General features: G+C 44.3%; 1 protein-coding gene across 7 annotated transcripts in view; it reads left to right on the top strand.

Annotated features, from left to right (window-relative positions):
- The window catches only part of LAMA2 (laminin subunit alpha 2), a 3858378-nt gene that overhangs the window by 1102326 nt on the left and 2731367 nt on the right, over nucleotides 1–24685 (top strand). For all 7 annotated transcript variants that reach the window (XM_086927001.1, XM_086926997.1, XM_086927002.1 and 4 more), the window contains exon 6: nucleotides 16216–16305. In XM_086927001.1, coding sequence (XP_086783127.1) covers nucleotides 16216–16305 — 90 coding nt within the window. The remainder of the gene's footprint in view (nucleotides 1–16215; nucleotides 16306–24685) is intronic.

The following is a 24685-nucleotide window of genomic DNA, read 5'->3' as shown; positions in this document are numbered from 1 at the left end:
ACAGTGCCTGTCTTTTTTTTCCATTTAACAAAACCTCTGTTTTATAACGTTGGGGCCTTCCTTGGTTAATAATATTCTGCCTCTGGATTACCCTACTTCCATAGGCTCTACGGGAGGTAGCTTAAGGGGAGACTGTCTCGCTATATGGCCCCACTCTGTGCAGTTGAAGCACTGGGGACCCGGCCCGCTGGCGCTAGGGAGAATTATGACTGGCCTAGGGACAGGACGAGGTGATACTACTGGTTTGGGGTCAGGTCTTAAAGGGAAACTTGGGGAAGAGTGTGCTTGTGTTCGTGTGAGGGGAAGTGGAAACTGGGGTCTCATGGTGCCTGCTCTAAAGTCTGGCAATCTATGAAAGGCACATGCAATGTCTACTGCTGAGGAGGGGGTAAGGTTCGGGTGTTGCTTCACCCATGAGCTTGTAGTGGGAGGTAATGCATATAAGAATTGTTCCAAATAGACTTTCTCAACCACTTCTCCCATAGGGGACACGTGTGGAGTTAGCCATCTATTTCCCATGTCTCTTATGCGGTAATATAAAGCACGAGGATTGTCCCCACAGGCCATTTTTCCTTTCTGAATTAATTGCGATAATGAATCCTAATCTCTCCAATATGGCCTTTATCATATCATCATAGGCGGTAGTTCCGGTTGGATTGGCGGCTTGGTACGCCGCTTGGAGTTCTCCTGCTGAGAGAAGCGGGCTATATATTGGCCCCCCTTTCTTGCGACCAGGCTGCTGTGGAAGCAACTCTTTCAAAATGTAAAAAGAAATATTCAGGGTCTTCCCCTTCCTGGTATTTTTGTAGCACTGTTCCAGGGACATTAGGGTGTACCTGAGCATTCACTATTGCGTCTGTCAGCCCTAGAATGGCGGTGTCCTAGACCTGTTGATTAGTGGAGGTTATGGTGGCCTAGTCTTTCAGAGCTCCCTGTAGGGCTTCCCTTTCCAGTCTTGCTGCCTGTAGATGTTGTTCAAATACTAGCTGTAAGTGTCTTTGTCCTTCAGCCAGTTGTGTGACCATATCTTCTAGATGCACGGGTTGTGTCATGGCTCGACACGTGGGACAGGGAATTAAATCCCACTTCTGACACCAATTTGTAGGCGGCCAGAGGCTCAGTCACAAAAAGGTCGGGTTCAAAGAAAAAAAATCTTTATTAGCTGGACTCCTGCTGTTCAACAAATGCTTCTAAGGAATAGGTTCTAAGTTAAACAAAACCATAGAGTAGTCCAGGTTGGGTTTTTGGATATTCGAACCGCTTCTTGTCCAGGGCGTCTTGGGGCTTGTCTTACAGCCCCCTGGGTTTGTTCCAACCGGCCTCCAAAGAAGGGAAAAGAAAAGAAAAGAAAGGGATTAGCTTGGGTCTGTCCTTCTCTACTTTTACTTGTGCCATCGTCACCCAGAGTTTGTGTGGGGATGGTAAAGGGTCAAGGGTGTGTAGATCGTGTGGGGAATTGCCGACAAGAACCAGTACATCAATTATTCGTGCCCTCCCCACCAACCCCACCAAAACGATCCCCTTAGGGCCACTTGCCTTGGGCCATGACCCAAAAGCAGGGCTGTGGCGTTGGGACCCGGGGCGTCCTCTCCCTTCGTTGGGCCGCTGGGTATGAAAGTTTTGTACAGTAATGCTGGGCCTTCTGGGTCTCCAATGGGCCACTCCTCACACTTCTCGTCCTCTGCTCCTCTCTGCTCCTTGTACATGCCGTCTGCTTCTCCTTGCCTCCTCGCTTCCGCTCCGCTGCTCCCCGTTTTCAATCAGCGCCGCCATCCAGTGTTTGTCTCCTCGCTCTTATGGTCCTCCTCTAGCGTTGACGCTCTGACGTCACCAAGCTCAACTAGACAGCGGGCTGTTTCCTGTATTTTTTTAACGTCCAACCCCGTTTCTTCACACTTCCGGTCTGCCGGTTCCTCGTCTTCCATCTAACACACATTCAACAAATAAAACAATATCATTATAGTGGTTCAAAGCAATACGAAGCAATATACAAAACCAACAGGATTGATGGCATAAATCTAAAATACAAGCTTGGACTTGTTCATAACATAACACAGTTTATATGTAAGCAATACGCCAGCAGTATAGCAGTAAAAAAGAAACTTCATCTCATTGTAAAAGATGAGCAAGCATTCATGTGCGCAGCGTTTTGAAAAAGACTGAAAGCGTTTAGATGCAATTACACAAAAGTCGAAGCTCTTACTCTAAACAGTGCGTGTAAGGAATGCCAATTCAAACACGTAAGGCTACGTTGTTGAATACGCTTAACAATCATCTTAACCTGTTTTTTTGCCTAAAGAATCTCAAATGTATCGTGGCGTTACATTGGATTGAAGCCAAGCACCACATTTCTCAATTATGGTTTACTGTCTTGGAAGCAGTGAAATTACCCACAGATATGGACCCACAAAAACAACTGTTAGGTGCTGAATACTTTTGAATCAAAAAATGACATTCTCTACAACCCATTGGAATGAATGATTGAATTGAAATGTCATGTTTCTTGTAGCCTTCAGTTGTAATATTTTGTTATGATCACTTTAAACATTCAGCGCTATACTCACAAATGTTTCTTGCTAGAATTCATAACATGAATACAGAGTGGCCATCATTCCGCAGCAATAGTATTGCAACGCATAAGCATACCTACATTGTTTGCTTTATACAAAACAGTTGCGCTTTTTTATCATTGCACTCTCGCTAACATAGTTCATTTTTTAATTTGTTTATGATTTCTTAGTTATCTAAATGCGTGCGTCATCTTTAACTCTTAAGCATACTATTGAGTATCATGGGCCATGTAGTTTTTTCATAATGCACAAGTGGTATCAAGACTGTGTTACCTTTAAGAACAAGGTCTCTTGGGTAAAGGCATTGACTCTGTCATCGGGAGATGCTACTTGAGTAACAGTTAGCTAACAGGCGTGCTGACGAGCGCGTTGGTTTACCTTTCACGTAGGTGACTTTTGGTTTAATTGTTTGAGCATATTCTGCTCTTTCTTGAAGAATCCCCTAAGCAATGTGCGCGTAACTTTGTAACCTTGCTTATGACAGTTAGGTTAAGGTGATTGTTAAGCGTATGCAACAACGTAGCCTTACGTGTTTGAATCGGCATTCCTTACATGCACTGTTTAAAGTAAGAGCTTTGACTTTTGTGTAATTGCATCTAAAAGCTTTCAGTCTTTTTCGAAATGCTGCGTGCATTAATGCTTGCTCATCTTTTACAATGACATGTAATTTCTTTTTTACTGCTATACTGCTGGTGTATTGCTTACATATGAACTGTGTTATGTTATGAACAATTCAAAGCTTGTATTTTATGTTTATGCCATCAATCCTGTTGTTTTTGTATATTGCTTCGTATTTCTTTGAACCACTATAATGATATTGTTTTATTTGTTGAATGTGCATAGTAATCCATTCGATAATACTGATCTGTTCTTCATGTATTTGTTCACAGACCCCTGAGGAAGGGTCTCATAGGACCCAAAATGCATTGGGTTTATTAAGGATTGGCAATGTTTACAATTTGAACCACATTGGTGCCAGGAAGAGCACCTCATAAGAATAATAAAGCATTATTGATGAAAATATTCAGAGACATTGATGAATTATTTTGGATATTGAAGCATTAAGTTATTTTGGATAAAAAGAAGAATAGAAACTCCCCTGTTTCAAGATAATAGTGCACACACCTAAGGGAAGGGCGTTCCCAACCCACATTGTTTTTTTACTTTACTTTTGGCACTGCCAGACACAGTGCAACAGGTGGAGTAGCACAGTCATTCAAAAACTACGATTCAATAGTTAAAACAAGTACACTGAGAAAACTTTGTTTGAAAAATTAATCTATTTTCCATACCTCATATTCAATTTCACAGGTTAATTTTAACATATACATTCTCAGTTAAATTAGTATGCATGGTTTTCTACAAGCTTTTGTGTCTACAGTTTATGCCTTCAGAGGAAAGTCCAAAGGCAAGTATTCAATTTAAATAGAGTATTGGTTCTACTGAATTATGATCAGTATAAGAATACAGTGCCTTAGAATAGCATTTCTCAAACTGTGGCTTGCAACCCACTGGTGGTTTGCGAGCATATTTTTATTGGGTCTAAAAAAAATACAGATTCCTTTAACCACCAAGGCCGGACTGGCTGTAGCGGGCACTGGGTATTTCCCTGGTGGGCCGGAATGGTGGGGGACAGTTATGTACCCGTGGGGGCAGTTTGGTTTCTGGGGGTTGGTTTTGCAGCAGTGCTGCAATATCGGCCCCCTATAAAAATGAGCAGGAGCGGTCCTTCTCACTTGCTGCGTTGTCTTACTCTACCCTGAGAAGGCAATCCAAAAATGAACCACATTGGTGCCAGGAAGAGCACCTCATAAGAATAATAAAGCATTATTGATGAAAAAACTCAGAGACATTGATGAATTATTTTGGATATTGAAGCATTAAGTAATTTTGGATAAAAAGAAGAATAGAAACTCCCCAGTTTCAAGATAATAGTGCACACACCTAAGGGAAGGGGGTTCCCAACCGACATTGTTTTTTTACTTTACTTTTGGCACTGCCAGACACAGTGCAACAGGTGGAGTAGCACAGTCATTCAAAAACTACGATTCAATAGTTAAAACAAGTACACTGAGAAAACTTTGTTTGAAAAATTAATCTATTTTCCATACCTCATATTCAATTTCACAGGTTCACTCTAAGATATACCCTAATGTCCTCGTGACAGTGCAGACATGATGCTGGTCATATTTGTGACAGAATATCCGACCGCCCAATTCAAAACCAGCCCTCCTGTATCTATCAGAGAACCCCACTCATATTTATATATTACCAAGAAGTCATACACAATGGTAAAATGTTTAGCCTCCTTAATAAATAGGGAACTATCCATTCAATAATATTGTACAGTCAGTCTTCCTCCCTAAAGGGAAAATGACGGTTGTCAAGTTTTTTTAATGGTATTTCTCATCTGTGTTCAAGAGACATAGAATGCCTATTCAAAAAGGCATATTCACTAAGCTCACAAAAGGGTTCCGGTAAGTTGTAAAGGGATTTACTACTAAGGATATCTCAGTCATGAATGTAGAGACATTGCAGTTGTAAAACCCACTCAATGGGTAGGAAGGGGTGTTTCAATGCATTGTTTACCTCTGAAGTTTGTGAATGTCTTCAAACATGTGCATTTGTGAACATTCTTAACAATGATTCAGTCTTTCGCACCTTGGAAATTATTGTTATGTTAGTCTAGCCAAGAGTTGGGAGGAAACCTAACATTTGTTGTGGGTGTAGAGCAAGAGCTTCCGCCACATAATGTTTTCAATGCAGAGAAAAAAAGATATGCATTTGTAAGAGGGTTCCATTGGCTTACACAAAATTCAACGCTATGTAGAATTCCACTGAGGGGCAATAGAACCCTCCCAAGATAAGTCACATAATTTCCCCAGAATTATGCCTGGAAACCTACAACTGGTGCAACTTTCCTGACCTTCTTTTGGACATTTTGGGAAAAGAAAACAATGTAAATGTATTGCACAGGTTGAGAGTACCATCCTTTTTGATGGGCGGACCTCATGTTTCTTTGTATCGCTTTGTAAAATAGAAACTTTCAGAATGGATTCACCAATTGCATTATGGTCTTTTTAACAGTTAGAAGGGTAGTATGGAGAATACGAGGTAAGACAGACCTTTTGAACCATTGTAATCATGCAGCTCTTCATGAATCCCTTCCCCAGCCCTGGGACATTTCTAGCCATATTTATGTGTACTTGATGAACCTATGGATTTGAGGTTTTTTTCAACATCTAAATTGCTGCCCATAGATTCTCTCACTTTGGCTTATGTTTCATAGCATATGCAGACTTAGTAAGCAAATGTCCCAGTTGTGTTGCAACAATACTTTAGGGTAAAAGAGAGTCAAACTACAGAGAATCATCTCTAAGCGAATCTATTTCCACATAGATTCCCTTGGCCAAAGTGTGTTGTAACTGTGTGTGTAAGGCCATGCCACTGGAAGTGGAAATCCTTTTTTGCATGGAAGTTCTCAAACACCCATAGGTGGTATGTTTCATCATTGGGCTCTCATCACACTGGCAAAAAGGAGAGACCCTACCATGGGCTACAACCCTCCTCAAAGAGGAGCTCTTAAATAGTAGGGGGTCACTATAAAATGGATTTAATGAAGGATATAAGAAACACAGACAGGAGATATGTGAAAAAGTAAGTGAGGTTAACGCTGATTCTTGACCTAAAATGTTATTGCTTACCCTACGATTCACCCATATTCAGAGGGTAACATTTTTCTGCCTGAACTGTGCCCTCAGGGGTAAGTGAAATGGCAGTCATCTGGACCATTTCCTCTTTGTTAACATTTGTGATGAATAAATAATAATCAAAGCTTTCAATAAAATGCCACCTAAATTTGCTCAGGTGAAGCTCTGTAATATACCTCCTGGGTAAGTACTGGTTATTGCCTCAACTGGTCTTCTGGACCTGGCATGGGGATACTGTGTCTTGCCAAAGGCAAGCCTGCTGTGCTATTCATTATGGGTGCATTCAGCCATTCTAACAAAGGTGTTCGACCACATTATTGCGTTTTTAATATTGACCGGCAATAACGACAACTACAACTACAGACCGATCATGCTGCTACTGTTCCCAGACAAGGTTTTAGAGAAAATCATCAACAGATGCCTCAGCGAATCCCTCAACAACCACCCTCAACACCACTCAGTCTGGTTGCAGACCCATATACAGCACAGAACCTGCCCTTATCGCCACCATGGATGATATCTGCATGACTCAACAGAGGAGACATAGCACCCTCATTCTCCTGGGCATCTCTGCAGCATTTGACACAGTCTCCCAACCCATCCTTATCCAACACCTACATGACATCATAATCCAAAGACACACTTTAATTGATATGCTTCTTCCGTGACAGAAGGATCCAATCAGTCAGCCGTGCACCCGATACCTTGGATGCCCACAACCTCACCTGCGGAGTTCCGCAAGGATCTTACCTGAGCTGACCCTCTTCAATACACGGAGACAAGTCCCACAGGGCCATACAGATAGCCTTTCAATATTCAATCAGATATTGAAGAAAAATCTGGAGACCTTGCAGTTGCTATGCAGCTTTGTTCTGGTCCAGTATACTGAGGAGCTGTTGGTGGTGTCAGTAAAAAAAGAAGCTTGTATGACATGATTGCTTACTGAATCACATGGCAGAGAGGTGTCCTCTTCAAATTATAGGACTATCAGAGGAATTTTCAGTACTTAGGACATCACATTGAGGAAGGAGCTAGAAAAGTTTCTCAAGAACATATCTGTAGAATTTTGAGAATTACCCCTATTAATACACAGAGAGAAGATGTTTTGGGAAAGGTGAGCTACTATCACAAATGGATTCCTAACTTTTCCCTGGTGGAAAAGCCTCTACAGAGACTTGCACACAACAATGTGTCTGATCAACTACCCTTGGATAACAAATGCACAGGTGCCTTCATAGACCTCCGATAGGAACCTTTCCTTGCACCAGCCCTGGGAATGCCTGATTACGACAAGGACTTTGTTTTCTATTGTCATGAGATAGAAGGTGCCCATTGTCTGTGTTGACACAGACCCATGTTGAAGCCAAATATCTTTATGCAATATCTTCATGTCAAATCTACGTTGTTTATCTAAATTGGCTAAGTCAGGTATAATTTTGGTTGAAGCTTGCTTGACAGAAGATTTAAGGTTCTGTAGGAAAACAATCAATAGCAGGACTATGGCAAATACCACTACTATTAATAGCACGATACAGCTTTTGGTGTACATAATACCATGGTTTCCCTCAGGTCAGATCAAAAAGAAAAAGAGAACCCAAAAATCCAAACTCTAATTACTGATTGCCTCTACTATGCAAATCAATAAAACGTTCAGTTTGCATTCAATGTAAGCCTGTTAATTCAGATGATTTTAGGACTAGATACCTATAATATACAGCTGCATATTCTAAAGTGACAACAGTCCTACTGTTCACCTGGAAGCTATGGTCCTAATACCTTCAGTGAATATTCAGGATAAAAGAATGTAGCTTAAGCATTTGGATGTATGTCACTTGACTTCAGTCAATCAAATATAGCAATTGATTTTCACTGTGATAGGTCTATTCAAGAAAGTGTTTCTAAAACAATTTGATGATTCTCAGTCCCTTAGGGTTCTAAGATCGGGCTTGCTTTAGGCAAAGTAGGTCCACTCAAGAGGGGAGCACCTTCGACTAGTGGCTTAGGGGCAGATGTATCAACATCCAGATTTGCGAATCTCAAATAGCGATTTCTTTAGAAATCGCAATTTGAGATTTGCAAATTGGTGTGTATGTAGAAAATTTTTCTTTTTTTTGCGATTTCCTAAAATGTCTTAATTGCGATTCGCAAATTGCGAATCTCAATTAAGGAATAATTTTCCATTCATTTCTATGGGCCAGGAGCCCCATAGGAATGAACGAATGTGAAGTTATTCTCAATTTACGATTCACAATTTGAGAATTACAAATTGAGAATAATTTCAAGGGTGCAAGGGTATCATAAGGACACCCTGATGCACCCCTGAAATTCACATGTGTGCGCATATGGCGCACATACATGCCCTAGGGGCATGTATGTGCGCCACATGGCACCTTCACAAATGCAAAAAAGTGCTTTTGTGAAAGAAATCGCAAATTACTACCAACTTCAAGTTTGTAGTAATGTGTGATTTCTTAATGAGAAATCGCACAACTTGGGTGCTTCATACATTGCATTTAAGGAATCGCAAAATTTGCGATTCCTTAAATGCAATCGCAAAATAAGGAATCACAAATTCGCGATTCCTTATTTTGCACTCAAATTGCTACATACATACCATTTAGCGAAAATGAGTTCGCAAACGCCGAAATTCTGCGAATTTCTGCGTTTGCAAACCCATTTGAGCTTCATACATATTACCCTTAATGCGCCTGTAAAATGGTTCATTTATCTAGTCGGCTATTGAACAAGTAGAAAAAAAAAGTCTTCAGTTAGGCAGCAAGTTAGAATATTCAGTGTTCCTTACTGCTGTGGTACTGAAACAAGCAGTTTTTTCTCTGCCTCAGCCAAAAAGTAACAAACCGGCAAATGAGTGCAATAGAATGACCAAATAAACATAAAATCCGAGCTTGATGGCACATTCTTACCCCAGCTTCTACAAAAAGAGGTCCCAGCAAAATTCGACGGGTGTTTACTAGAATTTGGCAAATACACACTAAATGCAGCAGTGCTTCCTCCGAATAGCCACAAAGCATACATTTAATGTTTGGCCAATCAGGTAGCAATATCGGGGGTCCCCTCCTTAGTTGGAGAAACTTATCCTTCAGGAATGAATCTCGAATATATGGAGGAAAATGCAAAGTAAGGTAAGGCTGAATAAACAGAAATTCATAAGAGCTGATAATTGACCAAGTATGCTTTTTAACTTCAATAGCTCCTTTGCCCAATTTGAATGACAACAATTTTGTTGATTGATTCACGGGGCACTTATTGGAGCAGATCACTAATCCTTTAGGCCTAAGGCTTGGAAGGAATCTATCAAATAAGCCCACCATGGGCCGGTATGGACAGAATTGCTAATTACTAACCAGCACATGTTGGTGAGGGATTCTTTTGCTGGTGAGTCAAAGGAATAGGAGTGTTTCAGAAATGCTGCTCGACAGGCTGGATCCTGCCTTCGAAGTCCAAACTCTAGTTGAATTTGGGCCTAGCCAATATACATTGGAATCTTAAAGACCGATTTTACCATCATGACCTGTAACAGATCCAATAAATTGCCATCCTTCCCTCGAAAAATAAATAAGCCATAAGAGAGGAATGGGATCAATTTAGCTGACATTATGTTCACGGGGTGGCCATATGATGGACATGCCAGTTTGGTATGAATAGCTTTAAAAGTGAAAATGTTCGTAGCAGCTTTAACCCTGAGTAAATCAAAATGAATTCTGAAGAAAGTTGTTAAACAAGATGCCAAGGTACTTATCGCTTTTAACTATTTTAATTAGTTTCCCTCTTGAGTACCAGTTGAATGATCTGAATGGAGAGACTCCAATTGTCATGATCTTAGCTTTTTTTTATATTAAGCTCAAAATATTTGACTAATGTATATTCATCAAAGGAATTGACAAGAAGCTGCAGACCTATAGGTGTTTGACTAAGTAAAACAATATCATCGGTATACTGAAGGTATTTTGAGGGAATGTTAGGCAGCTTAGGGGGGGTGAGAATTAGATAATTCCAAATATTGGTTAAGGTCTGCTATATATGGATTAACTAGACAAGGGGTGACTGAATTGCTATTCAAATGCCAATAATGTCATGTAATGTAACTCAGCACAACATATGCATATATATATATATATATATATATATATATATATATATATATATATATGAACACCACGCTCACCCTCAAAAGAAAGAATAAATAATAACAAATAATAATAATAAATATATATATATTCCAAAGAAAAACTCTGACCACCTCCAGTAACAGCTGGCGAAGAAGGAGACTCAGATCTCTGCAGCGTATTTTTCAGGCGGGAATTTCTTTATTAATCACAACCTGCGCCGACGCGTTTCGGGCTGTCAAGCACTTGATCACATATATATATGTCATTTGTGTATGAGTAGATGTGTAAATCTGTAATAATGTGTTTGGTTACTAATGTGTGCAATTGTGTGTGGATAAGAATGTGCATATGCAACAGCGTCTGAGTAACCACATGTGTTCACTTGCACGTTACCCTGCATGTTTGTATTGGCATCTTTGAACTGGAAAATGGCTAACTTAGAATAATTTCCATAGGCCTATATTCCCTGGTTTCTGCAAAGAACATTAAGATTGCAGGATTGGTGAACAGGTGTCAGAAATGGGGTTATTAATTTGGGAGGAGCATATCCCTTCCATCTCAATAAACCCACCCTTGCTAGGTCAAAGCACAGTTCTGAGAGAATCTCTGTTCAACTCATGGTAACTATGGTACAGCATGCAGTCCCTAGAAAAGTGCATGCGAAGTTCAAGAAGTATGATCACTTTAATGTTTATAACATCTTTTTATTGGGTACATAGACAAATCGTATAGATCAATATATCACAATAGCTACAGTTCAACATTAGTATATGTGTCTAATGTATGTGTCGTGCTGCAGCTCCAGACAGAAAAGAATATTGGCATCACAGTATCTCTTTATCCTAACATACATTAACTGCAGCTTTTCTGATGGTGTCGGTTTCTGAAGAAATTGCTATGGGAGCAATGCATAGAATACCTCTGTAAACGTTCGATTGGCCCCAAACCTTCTCCCATTTGCGGAGGCAACCTCGGCTTTCATATATTACCTTATCTGCCACCATACACCAGTCCATATCTTGTTTCCAGTCCCTGTGCAATAGTGTGGCGGCTGCCCCCCACGAACGGACTACCTTTCTTTTTCGCAATTATCATGCCCAGGGTGAACCAAATCTGCACCATGTGGTCCAAATCTGTTGCCTCCCACACATTTAGGAAAAACTATTTAACTGAAGGGATAATGTCACCACCACAGACATCATTCAATGAAGCCACTACGGATTCCCAGAAGCTTTTGAATCTCCGGACACTCCCATATGATATGAAAATGGGTACCTTCCCGTCCACACAGTCGGAAACAAGCTGGGTCGGGCATCCTACCCATCTTGACCATGGTGTTACAGGACATATAGGATCTGTGTAGTATTTTGATTTGTACTAAATTAAACTTTGCTCTGATCTCTAGGATTATTAAACTGCCCTGGATTACATTTGCTGTTTTTGCACAGGGAAACGGGGGAAAAAACTGTGCTTGTTTGTCATTTTCTTAAATTTTGAAATACGTTTAATAAGTAAAAAAAAACAAAAAACAGTAGCCAGTAATTTTAGGTTGTACAAAAATACCTGTGGTGTCAGGGTAACGTGTGTTGTGGCCACTGCTTCCTCCGTTTGAAGGGCCACCTTAATCGCCGCCATCACCCACTTAGGTGTGAGCGGTCTAGTTGTTGTTCAGAAGGTTAGAAAAGGGCTACATAAGTGGGAGGCTAGCACGACCATGCAGCAGACAAGCACAGCAGGTGTGCTGCTGGTGTGCCAAAGGCACGCCAACAGCAAGCCCCCCTGCACCCATCTGAGCCCATCTGCACCTGGACCAGGTCCAGGGCCAGTGTCCCTGGTTGTCAGTATCTGCAGGTTGCCCCGCAGAGACTGTACTCCAGAGAAGCCTTGCTGGTGTAAACTGTCAGGTAGGAAGCAGAATTGTCCTCTCTTGTGCCCCATGAATCCAAACATTATACATTTACGTTGTCAGGAATGCAATTCTAATATCATTGACCTAGAGCCCCATAGAACAGAGCTGCCATGCATGTCAAATTAAGTGGGGGGGGGCAAATTCTGGAAAGTCTTGGATAACAAAAATAGATAAGCTTTGCTTAATGCCAGATCAATGGTTAAATATCAATTAGAAGTTGCAGAATGTATTGCGCCACATCTTTTTGACGTAGTTTTTATAACAGAGACCTGGTCCGATCGGCTTTAGGCCAGAAATGGAATGACAGCAGCAGTACCCATGGGTTACGCTATTACCAGGTTTGATGGACCTCACAAAAAAGGAGGAGGTATTATATAGCAGTTATCTTTCGGGACTTTTTATCAGCGACATTTACACTGGTATCTTCTGACTCCCAGGAAGCTCTCTTGTTTATATTTGAGTTAACTAAAGATCAGTCGTTTAACGGACTTGTGATTTATTGACCCCCAGGGTCAAAAACCCCTATTGCAGAAAGACTCAGCACTTTGCATTTTTACAGTTCTGTATTTTGTTTTAACTTTGTTTTTACTCCTTATTGTTTTTATCGCTTGCTGTATTATTGATGCACGTATTTATACTTTTATGGATATGGGGTATCCGAATAAAAAATGCAAACGAAATGGATCACAGAGTAAACACCACAAACATATTTCACTTTTTTATCCACCTGTGATATTTCTTCCACAGAAACAAGTAATAGATTGTGTGGAGAATAGTTTGAATTCACAGTATATCATATTTTAATTCGTGTACAGGCTTACCCTCCGTAAATGTAAAACGAAAATTCAATTAATCGAAAACCTTATTAGGTCTGGTTTAACTAGACCATTAAAGTACCATAAAATACATTATAATACAATATTGTCAAGAAAAATGGAGACAATAAATGTATAAAATAACACGATTAAGAATGTATTCATACTTTAGCAGTGCCAGGTTGCGACTATATTCAAAGTTAAAAACATTGAAATAATATTCAGAGGTAAACATTCGAGTTCAAAGCCCCTCAACAGAGGATCCGTGCTAATGCAAAAGGGCACCTCAGCGTAGCATCTCAAGTCGAAAAAAAATCCTGCAGTGTCCACAGGAGTCAAGCCTATCATTCTTTCCGATCCAAATCATAAGTCTGGGACAAATGTAAGCTTTCACTATTATATCGTCATCTGATAAACGTTAGACGCTAAGGAAAACAAAGTGCCTATTTGCAATCACCTAGGGTGAGTTGGAACATAAATACTATGAAAGTGCGAAATGTAAGTTATAGTATAAAAAAAAACTGCTGAAGGTCAGGCCAGATAAAAGAGGCTTTATATAGATGCCTGATCACAAAGGCACAGAACAAGATGCACCCCCAATTACTTCAAGGAAAGGGGGTAATAACCTGCCCACTCTGCCCCACTCCCGCAGTGATCCTAAGTAACTTTCCTTATCTCCCCGTCCCTCCAATAATGCCACTACACCTTCTCACTGTGGTGGTCATTTATTGGCCGCAGTTTATTAGGGTTTACAAGGAAAAACAGTTATCTTATCACTTGCATCAGGTATCACTTGCATTTGCATCTTATGTCATTATACATTCCTTGCCATTGTCTCTTGCCCCTTCTGGGGCGGTTTTTCTGTTGGTTGGATTTCTTTGCGCTTCCTCTGCGCGGGAAGGGGATACTCGTTGTCCCAGAGTTAGGCTGCCTCGCTACCTTTCCGACCTGTTGTGCCCTGCCATGTTTCAAACAACGCCTGCCCCCCCCATTGGCCGCACGGTGCGGCCGGAAACCAGGTGAGGGGGGGGAAGGTGGGGGGGCGGGATGCGCGCCAAATGGGGGCTCCCTTGCGTCTCTGGGGAGACCCCGTATTCCCGCCGTCTTCTCCTTGGCTTGGCTCGCCGCTTCCGGCCCCCATTTTGTTTACTTTGGTGGGGGCTCGCTGCCGGTTATGGCGCCGGCTCCTGAGCCCCTACGGGGCCCGCCTCTGCAACTATCCAATAAAGCGCTGATAGTGCTATGCAGTAAGTACCAAAGTACTTTAAAGACCATGCATCGGAGCCAACAGGCTATACTCAGAATGTACACAATTAAAGGCCGTCTAAGAACCTTTAACAGCTCCGGTAGTCAGCAAACATCAGAATAATAATTTTAAAAAAATTAGCTAATGTTCACAGGTACCTGTGCCAAATCAGGACCGTCCAAGACAGATGAACACCCTAATCATGACTAGCAATACAAAAAGTGGAGAACAACAACCTCCCATAAATGTGTCCGCTGTGTGCCCCTACTCATTGGAGGGGGCAGAAAAAAACACCTCTGTGTAGCACCATGGATCAGAGCGTGACCCCAGCATATCGCCATGATCGCGCTCAAGAGCCTCCCTACCTTGATCACAAGTCGGAGATAGGTATAGACTGTTGCTGTTATTTCATTGGTTGCTGAACTTTGAAGGAAATAAAGTGTCTGCTTACAATGTCTTATAGGACATTTCTCCAGAAGGGCTTTGATAGTGCAAAGTCTAGGTTTAGAATAAAAACTGCTGAAAAACATTGCATGTAAAGTGTTTGTGAAGGACCCTGGTCACGAAGATACAAATCAAGGTTACTCTCCCAATTATCACAATAGGGAAAAACATCTGACCTATGCAATAGGTGTTATCTAAGCCTCAAAGCTGATATGGCAGAACTTGTATTAAGTATTTTTACACGGCTTTATCAAATGTTCATTTGTTAAAAACACCCTACGGTAAATGCTAATAATTGAACTCTCGTACTTACATCACATTAAGAGATTCCCTGCCATCTATTGGCAGTGAAAGTAAACCTGTTATCAGCGCTAATGTTGATCCTAATGTATGTATGTATTGGTATGTGTATAGAACCAACCTAGCTGAGAATCAACAGAGCGCTGTAGCTTATATGAGAGTTTGAGAGATGATCTCTGATCCTGTACATCAAATGGGGATGAAACAAGCACATTTTACACACATTTAGGCACAGGGAGATTAAGTGACTTCCCAGCATCACTTAAAGTTGGGTCTAGTGCTGATGCCAGGATTAGAATCTGGGTCGCCTGCTTTGAAAGCAAACACCTCGAAGTAGTTGGCTACATGCCCCCCCCCCCCCCCCTGACTTTAAATTTTCAGTCAGTCTGTATCCAAGAAACCCTGATATCGCCCACCCCTCCGAATCTAAAATGGGCCAGTGGTCTGACCCACCATTAGAAAACATGAATATTAATGATATTCTGGAGACTTGAAATAGTGAATACAGTTTGTGTTTGATTTAATGTAAAAATGGAAATATTACATTTTCGTTAAAAAAAATATTGCAGAACAGCTATGATGTTATTAGGTATTGAATGGCAGTGATGTCATAACTCACCCTCAAACTATACCATTTGGAGTTTGGATACGGTTTTACAATAAATTATATATTATATGATGGGCATTCCATATTTTATGCAAGAAGGTTCCGATTTAGCATTTATGTTAATGTACATGTTGGTAGTGCGATCATTCAAGACAGTACAATAGATGTAAATGTGATAAAACTGATGTAGTGAATGTGAACTTTTATCAATGTTCTGGTTTATATGGATATCTTTTGTTTTAATGTCTATTCGGATTAGGTAATATGAAGAAATAAAATTTCTGCGTGATTTTATGGTTTTTCTATAATTGAATACATGTATTTTAGTGACTCGTAGTGAGGACGTCTGGAATATATAAATACTAAAACCTTTTCAGATGGTGCGCGTAAATTTTATTTTAAAAAATACGCCTAGCTGCCCTAATGAAAAACTGTTATGTTTGCATTTCAAGCGTGCTCAATTGTTTTTTTCGTTCTCTTTCAGTATTACTATTCCATAAAGGACATATCTGTAGGAGGCATGTGCATCTGCTACGGTCATGCAAGAGCGTGTCCACTGAATCCGGCAACCAATGTATGTATACCAGAACATGATCTCTATGTAACTGAGGGTACGAACACTGAGCCTAAGGCATGATCATCACACAGGTTGGCTTAGATAGATGACGCGTGACTTAGAGTGTGGTACACTTGGAAGAAACAGTGAACTCAGCCACATGGAGGATCTTTGATATCAACAATCCAGGAGTCTTTGGACCCCCCACACCTTAAAAAAAAAGAAAAGTGCATGAGCTCAAAATGTTTCTTATGAGCCCTGATCCGCAGGGCACAAGTCCTAAAAAAAGAAGTGTGGGGGGGGGGGGGGGGGGGGGGGGACTAACCTACTTAATCAGAATGCAAGTGGCATCACGGGCCGTGACATCACGTGTGATATCGCGGCGCATGACTTCATGGCCCCTGACATCACTCGAAGTAGCATCATAAGAAGTGACATCAAATCATGAGCCCTCACATATATGTTTAGCAGGTCTATCATGAGTACATTGGAGCACATTTCGAGTATACACGCAAACCCTCCAGATTGAGGCAGAAGATTCCCACTTTTAAAGGCTACAGCATAAAACAGTGTTGCCTTTTGTCAGCACACACTTCCTCTATCCATAGCGCTTTACAAGAAAAAATTGTGGTACTGAAATTATTTCAATGCCTCCTCAGTGGTAGAAAGCACTATATAAATTACATTTATTTTGTGTAAATACAGGGAAAGACCAATGCATCTAACATTCTTACAGTGCATGCATCTCTTGTAAATGGGACTGAACAAGATGAAAAGCTGCCCCTCGTAAGTATGTGTGAAATGCTACCAAGGTGTGAGTTTTGTTTCCCCTCTGCTGTATTTGTGTTTTTTTTAAATGCAGATTTATACAGCGCAAACTCGACCCAAAGGTATTGGAGAGTTTTACATGAGCACTGGTTACATTACACAAGGACACATTTAGGCACGGGGAGATTAATTTGCCCAGAATCACAGGATGTGAACGCGATCCTGAGGCTCAAAACTTGGTTTCTAGCACCAAAGTCAGCAATCTAGCCATCAGACCCCATCCTCACTCATTTGCATCTAGGTGTGAGGCTCCTCACTGCTCCCAGCAAGGAGACTCCAACAAAAGGAGACCTGATGACCCCTCAAACTGGGCCTTTGTTATGGGCCCAGGAGGAGTCAGAACTAAGAAAGCACCCTCCCGCCTGCACGTCATTGTGATCGAAAGCAGACAACAACGTGCAGGCGCTGCTGAATGTGTCTTGGTGTTTGCAAATAACATCAGGACGAATTCTGCATATTTTTCAGTGGGGCCCAACTTCTTGGCAGGGGGGATGGCATCCACCCTGTGAAAATATTGGGCGGACGCTGTCCACCCGCAAGTACCCCGATCCTGTGCCCTGCTGCTCCAGTACTCCCAAATGCAAGGGTTGCCAAATATCTAGGGTGCACTGCCTTGACCTCCCTCGTTTCCTTCTTGCCTGCCTTGCATTTCCTGTCCCTTTAGCTTACTCTTTCGGCTCTTTTCTAATCGGATTCAAACTAGTCCAGCTGAAGAGGGGTGTTACTCCAAAATCGGTCCCAGGATGCTTATTTCCGGTTCAGGGAAGACCTGGCTTCGCAGTTCGGGCTGGACTGTTCCCATGAGGCACAGGGTCAAGACTGATTTGCATATAGCTGGGTCTGAACTGAGGTGGCAAAATGACGATGATGGACTCAACCCAGATCTGTGACTGGGGGCGAGTGTCCGAAAAGTTTCAGCGCTCCGTCCATCATCTCCTTGTTTTTGCTTTGTTAGTCCTAAGCTGGCATGGCATGCCCAGATGTGGGTCCTTTACTCACTTTGCCACTGGATTCAAGCTAGCCTGGCTGAAGAGGGGTGTTACCCCAAAACCTGTCCCAGGATGCTTGTTTCCTGAAACTTTTCGGACACACACCCCCCAGTCACAGATCTGGGTTGAATCCATCATCGTTCTTTAGCTCACTTCGCCACCTCAGTTCAAACCCAGCTATATGCAAATCAGTCTTGACCCTGTGCCTCATGGGAACAGTCCAGCCCAAACTACCAAGCCAGGTCTTTCCTGAACCGGAAACAAGCATCCTGGGACCGGTTTCGGGGTAACACCCCTCTTCAGCCAGGCTAGCTTGAATCCAGTGGCAAACGGAGCAAGGGACCCACATCTGGGCATACCCTGCCAACTTAGATCGAAGAAAGCAAACGCAAGGAGATTGATGGTAATTTGCGACCCCTATTCAGCCAGGCTAGCTTGAATCCAGTGGCAAAGTGATCAAGGGACTCACGTCTGGGCATACCCTGCCAACTTAGGGTGAACAAAGCAAGCACAAGGCGATGATAGATGGAGCGCTGAAACTTTTCTTGCACTCACCCCAAGTCACAAATCTATGTTGAATCCATCATCATTTTTGAGCTCACTTCCCCACCTCATTTCAGACCCAGCTATATTCAAATTAGTCTTGACCCTGTGCATCATGGAAACAGTCCAGCCGAACTGCCAAGCCAGGTCTTCCCTGAACCGGAAACAAGCATCCTGGGACCAGTTTCGGGGTAACACCCCTCTTCAGCCAGGCTAGCTTGAATCCAGAGGCAAAGTGAGCAAGGGACCCACGTCTGGGCATACCCTGTAAATTTAGGGCGAACAAAGAGAGGTGTTACTCCGAAACCGGTTCCAGGATGCTTGTTTCCGGTTCAGGGAAGACCAGGCTTGGCAGTTCGGGCTGGAATGTTCCCATGAGGCACAGGGTCAAGACTAATTTGCTTATAGCTGCGTCTGAACTGAGGTGGCAAAGTTAGCTAAAGGACGATGATGGATTCAATCCAGATCTGTGACTAGGGGGTGAGTGTATGAAAAGTTTCAGCACTCCGTCCATCACCTCCTGTGTTCACTGTGTGTTATGGGCTCAGCACCGATGACCTCATGAAGGACCTGTTACTGTTTCACAATTGCATATTGTAAAAGTTTGTATTTCATCATTTATGATTTACCTTGGCTTTGTCTTCACGGGAATGAGTGAGCTCTGTGGCGGACTACGTGTTCATTATGGTAGCATAAACTAGACACCCTGAATGTCTGGGCCCAGGGGGATGCAGGCATTTAGAATTCACCTGAGAGGAATTTGGATGGACCCTTGGGAGGCAGGTATTTGAGCTCCGCAGAGCGGAATTTTGAGGGAGCGTGGAGGACAACAGAGACTACAGTCTCATGAGGTGGGTTGACTTGCTTCAACAATCAGGCCATGGTGCACACATCCAAGCCTAAACCATGCTAAAGAGACCGTTTTTACATATACGCATCATTGAGTCAAACTGGATGCGTTTGACTGTGATAAATGACTAACTACATTTACCGGCATGCATTTGAAGGGGTGGGTCAAAATTGCTAGAACCAGCGTGTAACCTGTGTGCAACACCTTGTTTGTTGATTGCACCTGCTCATTAAGGAAGCTGTTGATTTAGTTGAATTAGGACCTATGTGTCATGCTGACACGCATTCAAGAATTATGGAACACTAAAGGGTATATTCACAAGAACTTGTGATAACTACCGCAAGAGTAGCGTAACACAACTTTCAACATCACAGCTTATCATAGGAAAATAACCCTGTGTCATCTTGGGAATTCACAACGCGGTGGTAGCTTGCAACAGACACCAGATAACGCGTCAAATGTCTGTATGAAAATCAACACCACGCCACAAATATGCGATACGCGAACGATAAAAAAACATACGATGAGGACAACCACGGTACAAATTGTAGCGAAAACCAGCCACAGGCCTGCAAATCCCACACGTCTGGCGGGACATTGCACCATAAAAACCGCAGAAAAAACACACCAGAAACAAGCAAAAGCATGTAGCAACATGGATGCACCCTGATCCAGCCCAGAGGCCAACTCGGACCCCACAAACCCCACAGACTACCAGCAAAGAACAACAGGGTAGGGGAAGGCCAAGGATAAGAGGGAGAGGAAGACGGGGTGCAGACTGCAGGAAAACAAGACCAGTGTCACGGAGGTGACAGAACACTACCAGCAACTTACCCACTACCACCTTGGCACACCTGGAATGCAGTCGGAGTGCCAAGGAGGCCAATCAAGGAGGCCAATAGGCACCGGCATGATGTGACAACCTAAACAAGGCTCACACCTGCTGCCAACAGGAAGGCAGTAACGGCGATAGGAAGTGGCAGTCCAGCTCCACGGGAGGAGCTGGAGGAAACCCATGCCACGGTCATCCGTGTGGAAAAGGTGAAAGGAGTAGGGAGTATGGACACAGCTCGAGAAGACCTGACACAACATCAACAGGGAGTGCAACGAACAGGGACTGGGGGGGCCAGGGAAGATGGGCACAATGGCATACATGCACAACGAGGTGTAGCACACTGCACACTGCACACCCACAATTACCCAGGATCATGTCCCAGATCCCCTTGGCACACTGCAGCACACACACAGAGCAAGAACAGCACACCCACATTGACGACAACATGGTACAATGCGCATAGCCGACATTGCAGAACAGAGGACACAACTGGCTCCGCATATGCACAGAAACATGCCTACTACATCTGACAGAGCCGGAAACTGTGAAATTGAATTGTACACTTACGACCTCACATCCGTCAAGTAGTCCAAATGTACACTGTCCCGCAGAAGAATCCAGCACCCCCAAACAGTCACAATGTACATTGCCATACAGTCTGCATGCAAACAGCACAATGCGCCAACATACATGTCAATGTCAACATGCATCTTCCCTTCACATTGCAGAGGGGCACACAACACCTTCAGCTGAGCACAGAATACAACACATTCGTTATGCCGGAGCACACCACTGCACCGTCGACACCGATACACTACAACAGCCCATGGATATCCCACGTAACCCCCCACCAGGACACAGCCAGCTAAGCTACTCAGAGGAGAGCACCAAGCCTGCAAAAGTCCACGCAGCAGGAAGCACCTGCAAGCAAAGCTGGCTCACAACACTTCACCCACCCACACATGGCACCCCTATTGCCATGTGGAAGCACACCAAAAGGAGGTGGGCCAACAGGTGACACATGCAGATGCACATTAACAGTACGCCCAAGGGTGCTCAAATAGCAGTCACACACCCATGTTAGCTCTGCATACGACGGCCCTGGCCACTCCCCGTACAAATTGAGTGGGTGACGACAAAGCTACACGTCCAAGCTTCAACCCGCTGCCTACGGTGACATGTCTGTCATAGGGCCCATGCATACAACAAGACTGCAGGGACACACGCTTATATCATGTTGAACTGGCTACGGGCACATGCGCCCGGCACCTTTATTGGCAGGGTCAAATTTACAGTGCCACCTGTGCTAGATGCGTGTGAGGTGAGGGTAAGCCATTCCACACAGAATGTCTGGTGCTGGCAACAACTTGAACATTGGACACCAGTGCAACGGAAACAGAAAACACATGCATAACAGAGTCAACTGCTGAGCAACATGGAGTGAGCCGGAGAAAGTCCAAAGGACTGCCAACATGCGAACAGAAGTATCTGTGAGTTGCAGTGCACTGGGGTTGGAACACTAGAGATGAGCACGCGCATGTGAAGAAAAATTCTTGAATTGTGTCCCTTCGATATATTCCTGATGCAGATGCAGTGGGGTGTGTTAGACCTGCATCATCTTCACCATCAACGTTTCAGGGCCCCCACACTGTTTGAGGTGACATAGCTGCGCAACTGCTCCACAGCACAAAAGACAATCAGCAACGGACAATGGCCTGCAGGGCACTGAGTCTCTGGCACCTGGAGTGCTGAGCAGGGAGCCGATGATGGCATCCTTGACAGGTCTGAGCAACTCCGTAAGTCTATCAGGACCACCGTTTTGACTCTGGCAGATGGTGGTTGGAGGTGGTCCTTGCGGTGGTGGCATGTGCTTCCTGCTGTGATGCGACGTCTGGGACGGTCTGGACTCGCTTTGGTGTGTGAGCCCTGGTGGGACGCATTTGGGCCCCGAGGCTGCGTACAGCGCAAGGACACAGAGAAATGGCATTGATGACCTCAAGGCCAACGCTTCAGATGCCATCCAATATCTCAGAAGAAGGGGTCCCGGCCCAGACCAGCACAGAGTTAGTGGAACTGGATGCACTGTGGCCGGCACAGGCACCCAGCCACGGGACGGCGACTTGCGGTGCAGTCAGATTGGCCATGCGACTTGAGCGGGTCCTCATCAATGTCCGAGGTGTATGTTGCGAAGGGTTGCTGGGGACAGTGGAAGGTGTCCTCCAGGGCATGATGCAGAAGATTTGATTTTATCTGGAAGCAGCAATTTGTGGGGTGGAAAGCGCAAGCCTCGTTTTCACCACCAATTTGGTATCAGCTACATGAGGATGAAAACTAGGCCTTAGTCCATAGACTCAGACGCCACCAATGTACGACCAGTGAGTGTCCATGAATGTCAGGGAACAGACTTAGTGGCACCGGGGCTGAGAGGGGATGTAGTTTGCGATGATGCCGGTACACTGATATGAACTCTGCCATTAATAAAACACGACCCTGTGACCTATTGGACCGCAATGTAGGCCGGAGGGAGTAGTCAGCAGTTGCCCGCAGCCACATGTCGTTGGCTCGCAATGCACAGAGTTAGTGGCACCAGGGAAGTTGTTGGTAGTGTACGATCACCTCCCTAACGATGATCCTTTTTTTCCACTAAGCTGCAACGCATCATCCTCTTACGCCTCTCCTTGCGTGCAAGGATATGTCTTCTACCTTTGCATACTCAATGTTCATTTCCACAATTGTGACATACTCGAACGCATCCCAGGCCAAGAGCAGTGTAGGCCGGAGGCAGTGGTCAGCACGGGTCATTCACCGAGTATTGCTGGCATAGTTTGGGGGCCCCACCGACCTCCGTAGTTCAGGTTCAGTGGAACCACATGTTAGGTCCCCTCCATGACTGTGACCCGGCTTTCGTCCGGACTGAACTGCATCTTCCTCTTGCTCCTCTCCGTGCGACCACTGGTGTGGACTCTGCCATTTGTGATTCGCTACTAGGTGCTGGATGTGAGACCTACAGGTCCGCAGGGTAGTCCTGGTCCGTCATCCACATGTCGCTGGCTGGTGTTGAACAGGGTTTGTGGAACCACGTGTCACCGGCTGGCGTTCAACATGGTTTGTGGCACCACGTGTTACCAGCTGGCATTGAACAGGGATGTGGCACCACGTGTCGCTGGCTGACATTGAACGGGGTTAGTGGCACCACCTGTCACAATATGCCCATATGGACTTATGCCTCACTGATCGGGGGGTCTTGTGCTGTGGCCGCTGGCCCAGATTTGGGGTCACTGCCATTCAGGACCCAGGACACAGTTTCACATGTGGTACATACTGGGCCGGAGAGGACGCCGGTGTAGTATTTGAATGAGGAAGGGGTAATGTGGGCCAGCGTCGGGGGCCAGCAATGGTCTGAGAGTCTGGCAGGGTCGCGGGCCTCGGGTTTGAAGCTTACACAGGCACGTGGTGGGCCCTCCTTGACACACGCCGGTGTCGGCAGGTGATCAGTGTGACCTGGCTGTGTTGTGGCGGGCCTGACGGGTTCGTGGTCTAGCGGGCCGGGGTATGGCAGGTGCACAGGATCGCAGGCAACTCTGCTCACGAAGATGGCATTGGACTCGTGGCGGGGTGGGAGGTGCCACCCTGGTAGAGACATTGGGCCTTTCCGGAAGAGGACTACGCCTAGGGCGACATGCTTTTTATTCACGCCCCTACGCTGGCCTGGCATACGCAGGGCCACCCCACTCTGCTCACCTTACGGGGGCATAACAGGCAACATTTCCACGAGGACCCCCACTGGCTGGGGTGACATGGTTGCGTCCACTGTTCACTACATTCCATACACCAGAGGTGTATGTTGCCGTGGATATGGATGTGTTCTGCATACTGTTGTCTGTCCAGAACATCGCAGCCACTCTTGGCATTGTGTACTATCCACAACAGCTTTGACAACCATCCTGGAGACCAACCCACCCTACCTTCTGCCGTACCCCCACCCCCCTTGAACATCCTTTATGACTGGAACCCAATCTCCACTGAGGACACCATCCGCCTGATGAACTCCATCCACTCAGGATCCCCCACAGACCCATGCCCTCACCACATCTTCAACAAAGCTGACTCCGTCATCGCACCCCACCTCCGAGATGTCATCAACTGCTCCCTTAACTCCGCCACCTTCCCGGAAAGCTGGAAACACGCCGAACTCAGCGCCCTTCTGAAAAAACCCACAGCTGACCCCACCGAACTCAAAAACTACCGCCCCATCTCGCTCCTTCCATTCCCGGCCAAAGTCATCGAGAAAGCTGTCAACAACCAGCTCGCCGCCTTCCTCGAAACCAACAAATCCCTCGACTCCTCACAGTC

The sequence above is a fragment of the Lissotriton vulgaris genome, chromosome 6 (genome assembly GCF_964263255.1).
Source record: "Lissotriton vulgaris chromosome 6, aLisVul1.2, whole genome shotgun sequence".
Lineage (NCBI taxonomy): Eukaryota > Metazoa > Chordata > Amphibia > Caudata > Salamandridae > Lissotriton > Lissotriton vulgaris.
Note: the sequence above shows the minus strand (reverse complement) of the source record. Positions and strands in the feature narration are given on the sequence as shown.